Genomic DNA, 7179 nt, shown 5'->3' with positions numbered 1-7179 from the left:
TGTGTGTGTATGCACGTGTGTATATGTTGATCTATTTGTGGCTCTGAGCCTCCGTTTGGCCATTTTTAGGTAGTCCGTTAGGGCAACTCACTTACCAGGGAGAACACTGCCCCCATGATTGACAGAAGCCAGGGGAAGAGCCACATACATTTCAAAGAACATCAATGAGCTCTACCTTCTCGGCAGTTTCGGGTTGGAAGAAGGCTGGGGACTAAGAGTATGGCTACCTGGGCAGGTGGGTGGGGGTCAAATATTCCCAGCTTTGCGTGCTAGGTGTGGAGAGTGGCCCTGGAGGCCAGCATGCACCAGGCAGCTCTTACTCCCACTCCTAAGAAGCAAGATGAGGCACCGCTGAATCAGAACTAGCTTCCAAGTGCTGCTCGAGTCACGCCCATTCAGAAAAGGATGAGCTCCCAGGTGTTTCCCAGGTTGGAGGAGAGTCAGAGATCAGGCAGGAGGGTCTGGGAGGAAGGTACACTGCCAGTTGTTACCATCTGACACTTCTCACTTGTGGCTTTTAGGGGATCATGGGGTCGCAAAGCACTCGGTCATAATTTCCCTTTGTGGACTTCCCTCCTTCTTCCCCAGCCCAGAGACAGAGGGGGTCCTGGACTTGGGGCACCTCAGCAGGCTGTGCCCGGGCTGAGCTGGAGCCAGGTCCAGGTCGGTGGTGGTCGCTGACAGCAGCTTTGAGTGGAGCGAGCCTGAAGCTCGAGGGAGGGTCCTATGCACAGAGTCTGAGGCCACCGTTTGTCCGATGGCGCTCTCACCATTTCTATTCATAACTGATGGTTTTGTACAACCAGGACACCCTTTGGTGGGGGTGGGGAGAATCTTTCATCCAAGTATCTCCCCAGTGCTACAGAAAGAATGGCTTACTTGTCACAATACCAAATGAGATCTTTTTTTCTTTCAGAGCACATGAGTTTTGTTTTGATGGTCTAGTCTGGTAATCCAAAAAGTCGCTTTTGACTTTTCTGAAGGTAAAATCCTGTAATCATCAAGGTCAATTTTTCTGCTAGGCACCGATTACATACTGACGTATCTAGTCTGTTGCCTTTGCCTTTATTTTTCTAATAAAAAAGAAATGAGAATGATTTGGGATTAGGTAGTTTCTCACGTTCGATTCTAGTGTTGGTATCTGCCATGGAGGAATCCCTATGGAACGAGGCTAATCCACACAGGGTTCATTTACATCATACATGCAGCTAAGAAAGAACTTTATAGCCTAGACGTACTTTATCACCCAGGAGAACAACGACAATCCCTTTTCGGCTTGCATGTCTCTGTTACTTTTTCCAGGTCAGGCTGTCCTAGCGGGCGAAGCCGGCCAAGTCTGCAAGCTCTGGGACTCAGGGCAGCCAGCCCTGGGAGGGGCCCTCTCCTCTGAAGGAGCCAGCGGTGCTGACACCTCTGGCCAAAGGGCACTTGGTGTGCTCCTCCTTGATCACCTTCCCTCCGTGTGGGGGTGTAGGAAAGGGTCTCAGGAAGTGCTGATTGTCTTGTAACTACAGCTGTTAGTGAGGAAGGAGAAGGAAGGCTCCCTGCCTGCCTTCCTCCCCCTTCTGCCTTGCCTCCACCCCCCTCTTTTGTCCTTCCTTCCTCCATCCATGGCATCTCTGGAGCAGCTTGGGGTCCCCAGTGGTTGGCAGCAGGGTGCTCAGGATGCTTGCAGATCAGCGGGGGCGACAGACATGAAAACAAATCAGTGTGATGGAGTGTTTGGCAAATCAACCCATACGGGTGAAATGTTCTTCCGGGAGTGCAGACTTCAGTGGCTCCTCCACAGGCACTTGCTCTGAGAAGCCTGTAAATATTCTGAGGCTATACTTGAGACACTGTTTCCCAAGGTATACCTCTCCTGTTCATAACTTTAGATGCCATACAGTTGAATGTTATTGTTACTTATTATTTAAAATTTTTAAGACTTGTGTAAAGTATCCAGTACTTCACAGATTCTGTTACTGGGGATAAGTAATAAGCATTTTAGAAAATGAGTTGATAGATGCTCATCACCAACCATCGTGAAATGCAAATGAAAACCACAATACAATACCCCCTCACACCCAGGAGAGCTATTCTAAAAAACATAAGAAAACCCAGGTAGCAACAGGAGTTACTGGATCCACTGCACACTGTGGTGGGATCTGGAGGGCCTTCACATTTGGAAAACCATGAATTGTGGATCAAGCAGTACCTAAATAATAGAAGCAACTCTTGTCCCTCAGAGCAGAGCTCACACCCCAGAACCACACGCACGGCACTGGGCATGGGGCCCAAAGCTCAGGACTCTTCTAGTTTTCTCAGCTTCAAGCCTGATGTCCTTGCACTCCACAGGAACACAGATGGTGCCACCCTCACCATGGAAACACAGGCACACAGAGGAAAACACCCACCACCACATTGCTCCAGACGTTGGCACCATCTAGAAATGACCACAGTTCACATTTTTGTCAATGTATTTCCTATTTTTACGGGGCTTACTCATATATACAACACATTTTAAAACTGGTCCTTACGATATATAGTTTTATCACCGGTTTACAACTAGATATATTGTGAATGTTTTCTCTTTTACAACAGTTAAAATAATTGCATAGTAGGGAGAAAACAATTTATTACACATTTATTGGAGAAATTCAGAATTTTTTTCCAGAGACGTCATTCTCTTTAGAATGCCTTGGAGAAAGGGGGTATCCTCGTCTTACAGTCAAGGAATATAAATTCGCTCTTCACCGTAGCTGAACTTGTTTCTCTGTGGCCATTTAATTGTCAATCAAGTAACCCACTTTATTTTTCCCATCTCTCCCATTTGCTTCCTCCCCCTTTTCTGCCTGTCTCCCTGGTGCACACCTACTTCATCACTCCTGCAGCCCACACCACTAGCATCTGCCCTGTCCCCTCGCTTTTGCTCCCCCTACAGATGTGTCCCTTCCTTTTTTCAAGATACTGTCTTAATTGGTTTTTCTCAGCTCTACTCAAAGCTTTATCCTCAGTCCACATAGGAGTAATCTTTAATAATCTTAAGACAGTATTCAGTGGTTTCAAGGAAAAATATCAATAAGCCCTTGGGGAGCTGCACAGTATTCAGTGGTTTCAAGGAAAATATCAATAAGCCCTTGGAGAGCTGCACGTATCAAGAAATGTAACACTTGGACACAATGTAGATATGGTGAACTACTTTTTAGTAGTTTTCTTTGGATATGGCAGGACAGAGAAAGCAGCTGGTACTTCAAGGAAATGTTAGGGACCTATTCACTACTATGGAAATCTATTCACTGTTTCAAGGCAACTAACAAAGGATTAGGACATTTGAGCGACAGCCTTCACAGGTCGGGATGTCTGCCTGACAATGTTGCATGCAAACATCCATTAATGGAAACTTTGTACAACAAGGCACAAGCCAGCTAGCATCAGAGGGGTGCATGGGGACAGTGTTAATTCTGGAGTCCTGGAAGCTGCGAGGTGCTCGTCCATCACATGGCCACCTGGAAGGCAGGGACACTCAGTCATTAAAGGAAATCCCTCTGGCAGCTGATTCTGCTGCCTACACATGTGGCATATCTGCACCAGCCACAATTAGTCTGTGAACCAACATTTGTACTTATGGGACCAACACTATCAATTACATAGAATTCAGACTCCCCTAAAAATACACTTCCAAAGTTGCCATGGGCATACTGCTAACTTGGTCTTCCCTAGATATGTGCTCACACCTGGTCATCTACCCCAGCCAGTGACACCTTTGATTGCAGGGGTGCAGCAGAACGTGGTTCGGCTCTGATGATAAGGACACAGCACATTTTAGGCTTTCAGCAAGAAAACAATGTCCCCACCCATCTACACCAAATGCCTATGCTGGGCCTGCTACCCAGGATGCAAATGGGAAAGATGCGATCCTGGTGTGGGTTGGGTGGCAGTTCCATCTTGTACTCAAGTGGAGCACTTGCTTTCATGTATTTTGTGGACTTGAACATTTTCAATTTCTAACATCCACAGGGGCAGAACTAATGAGAAGCCTCTGCACTTGGGTGGACCTATAAATCTGGCTCAGCTCGGGGTGGGAAGAGAAGTCTCTCCTTCTGTTCTCTGCCCCTTCTTGTCACTGCTTTCCTCAAATCAATAGACATCAGTAAGATAAAAGGGTTCTGAGCTCAGTCACTGGGTGATGATCTGTCTGGGGAAGGAGGGGCAGGGGAGGAGGGGTCTGCTCAGGGCTTTTTTAAACCTATAAAGGAGCTCCTAAGGGACGAGAGTGGGGTTGGGCCTCTGGCGAAATGTAAGGCCACCAGTTGGAGGTGGGTGCCGCTGACCTGCTGTGGGGTGGGTGCTAACCGAGCTGCTCCCGGAGCCTGCCTGAGACTCCCTGTCCAAGGAAGGGAACTCTAGGAAGCATCTCTCTGTGTTTAAGAGGCTAAGCCTTCTCTTGTTTCTTTTCCTAGGTAGACGTTCACATACTACAAAATGCCTAACAGACCTGAAATAACTCTCCATCTGAAAGCGGCATGACCGCTGACCCTTCTGAGGGAGTAAACATCAAGGGTGCCATGGTGACCATCCCGTGTGGGGTTCTTGGTGCTTTCATAAGCAGAACTTGGGCTGCTGGGACCTAGCAAGTCATGAGGTAAGAGGAGAGACCCTTTTAACTAAGTGCCAACCATTAGCTTGCAAGGGCAGGAGGGGAGTGTCCGCTTACCACAGCCCGGCAGAAATGTCTGAGGAAGGCAGCGAAGCCAGCCGCGCCAGCACTTACACATGGAACACTTCCTGGGCAGCCAGGTGTCGTGGGGCACAGACCCGCAGTTCCTGGCAGTGAGCAGATCAGGTGATGCACATGTGCTCTTAGTCCCCACATCTCTTGCCCTCTCCTCCCTCCACCCCGAATGACTTACTCTTTGCCCACGTCATGCTCACAGTTCCGCCCATAGAAGGTGGGGGGGCAGGCACAAAAGGAGCCCAGCATGCAAGTCCCCCCATTCAGACAGCAGGTCTTGTTTAGCTGCCTGCCTGAAATGTAAGAGAGGCGGCTGAGAGGGTGGGCGGATTGAGAAGCTGAGCTCCTGTAAGCAAAGATCAATACAGCGCTACAGACCTCATCTTCCCAGAGTGTGTGTAAATGTCTATAAACATAACCTGCCCAGAGTAAGACTCTGTTGTTCAGTGCTCCTGTTGCTACTTGGGCCTCTGAGCAGAGTAATCTTTTTCACACGCAGGCCAGTGATAGTTCCCAAAGCCCTGGCATGAAGTGTCATCAGGCGAGGGACACTGGGCTCCAGGGAGGTGAGTACCAGATGCATCTCCACTCCACAATGCAACCCAGCCCGACCCAGCTCAGCTGCCAGAATTAGGTGGCCACTCTTTCAGGTGAAAGAGTCACTAACATACTTGGGACACACAGGAGGAACTGGGGAGTGACGCATGCGTCTGCTCTAAGGCAGGTAAGGCTTACTGTCCTGGACTCCCGTGGACGGCACAAACTGGGAAGGTCGATGGTGAGCCGCGGTTTCCTCCAGGGTCGGAAGGCTGCCACCTCTGAGGGCCAGGTCTCCCAGAGCCGGACGTGCAAGTTCACGGTGGCCCAGCCCTGGAGGGCAAAATCAACTCGGTATTTCAGGCCAATGAAATTGCTACAGATCAAAAGAATAAAAAGTCTCTCACCAGTGGTCACTTGAAGTTCAAAAGCCTTGGAAATGGCCACGATCAAAATCACACTAGAAAAGGAAATCAGACAGTGGTTAGTTAGCAAGACAAAGCAAATAAAACCCTTTGAATGAGCATCTCGGTCTTTTCCTCACAAGGACAAGACCACTACAGAGCACTAGGGAGAGATTGGAGACCTCCACCTTCCTTTTTTTCTTCTTCCTTTGTAAATGGCTAATTCATGTATGCAACAACAGAAAGAAAAGCAATGAGGAAAAAAACTACCTAATATCCAACTCTTTTCAATTACTTCGTAGGCTTTGGCCTCATATGCACATTAATTTTAAGTAGGTATAAATCTTCTATTTTCTATTTCAACTAACATATAATTTCTCTCCGGCTGTTTCCATAGAAGAATTTAAAAATGATTGCAAGATACTCTATTTAGATGATGAATCACATTTTACCAACAATTTCATTTAAATAAGTAATTTAAGAGATTTTCAGGTTAAAAAAATTCCCATTATTCTTACTGGTTTTACAGGTACCGATCTGTTTATACCTTTAAACTTCTTATATTTAAACCATATAATTCGGTTTAATACTTATCTTTTCTCACACAGGAATAGGAAAACACCTGTCATTTCAGAGGCAGAGCCCATTAACTGGATCGAAACGTTAAAAACCAATGGCAAAGCTGGGTGTAACTAAGTGTGAAGTTCCAGGTTCAGGAAAAACAGCAGCACTGCTGGCAGCCTTTTAAGGTCTGAGCAAGATGAAATCAAGCAACAGTGAGATGCAGAACACTCTCTCCTAAGCTGGCAACCTCTTAGTAATCGGAAGTTCACATTCAAGATTGGTTCCTACCTGGAAGAGAAGCGCTCCATCTTCCTGCAGTCCATAACGGCGCCCAACAATTTAGGGAGAAAATGTTAGCATGGCATCAATTCACAGTCAATGCCAAAACACCCAAAGGAGAACACATTTCCTGAAGAAAAAATGGGATTTTAAAAAGAAAAATACCCCCGATGAGAAGTATGCATTCCCCAGCAGGTCTTGAGAGAACCAGGAGCCAGGATGCAGACTCCGTCCTAACGAACACCTTGACCTTAGCCAGGGACTCCGCTTTCCCCGGGATTCTCCTTCCTCAACAACACGTCCCTGGCTGGGGGGGAAGGGCTCTCGGGTGGGCGGGAGGCGGAGACCCACATGCATTACAATGCCTAAACGTCCTGGGGGTGCAGGTGAGCGGGGGTGGGGGTGGGGGGGTGGGGGTGGGGGTAGAGTGGCTGAAACAAAGGCCGAATGGAGGAGGCGGAGTCTTATAAAATTGGTAAATTAGCACTAATGTCTCTATCAGTAGTTGCGGGGTAAAAATACCAGACTTACTCTTTTGGAAAGGAAAACAAAAAAAAGGCACGTCAATTACTCTGCGCAGTTGATGATTCCAGGTGGGAGGAACGGTGGCAAGTAATTGCTTTATTAAGGAAACCCGAAACAGCACATGTGGGTCTCTCAAGACGTTTGATAATTTACCGC

General features: G+C 47.6%; 1 protein-coding gene across 1 annotated transcript; it reads right to left on the bottom strand.

Moving 5' to 3' along the window:
* Positions 1-2453: 2453 nt before the first annotated feature.
* Positions 2454-6841, bottom strand: LOC130682805 (teratocarcinoma-derived growth factor 1-like). Its single transcript, XM_057497745.1, has 6 exons — positions 6508-6841; positions 5659-5711; positions 5450-5584; positions 4893-5007; positions 4697-4806; positions 2454-3488 (listed from the first exon to the last, which is right to left on the bottom strand). Exons 1-6 carry the CDS (start codon positions 6540-6542, stop codon positions 3373-3375), a joined length of 564 nt encoding a protein of 187 aa, XP_057353728.1. The 5' UTR covers positions 6543-6841; the 3' UTR covers positions 2454-3372.
* Positions 6842-7179: the final 338 nt, after the last annotated feature.

This window comes from Manis pentadactyla, chromosome 1, assembly GCF_030020395.1.
Source record: "Manis pentadactyla isolate mManPen7 chromosome 1, mManPen7.hap1, whole genome shotgun sequence".
Taxonomy (NCBI): domain Eukaryota; kingdom Metazoa; phylum Chordata; class Mammalia; order Pholidota; family Manidae; genus Manis; species Manis pentadactyla.
The sequence above is the reverse complement of the archived record's forward strand: the minus strand, read 5'-3'. Positions and strand labels throughout refer to the sequence as shown.

Excerpts from the sequence above, each read along its gene's own strand:
- LOC130682805 (XM_057497745.1), bottom strand. The coding sequence starts at position 6,542 with ATGGACTGCAGGAAGATGGAGCGCTTCTCTTCCAG. Across the intron at positions 5,712-6,507 it reads ATGGAGCGCTTCTCTTCCAG|TGTGATTTTGATCGTGGCCA; the intron begins GTAGGAACCAAT and ends TTCCTTTTCTAG. Across the intron at positions 5,585-5,658 it reads TGAACTTCAAGTGACCACTG|GGCTGGGCCACCGTGAACTT; the intron begins GTGAGAGACTTT and ends TTTGCCCTCCAG.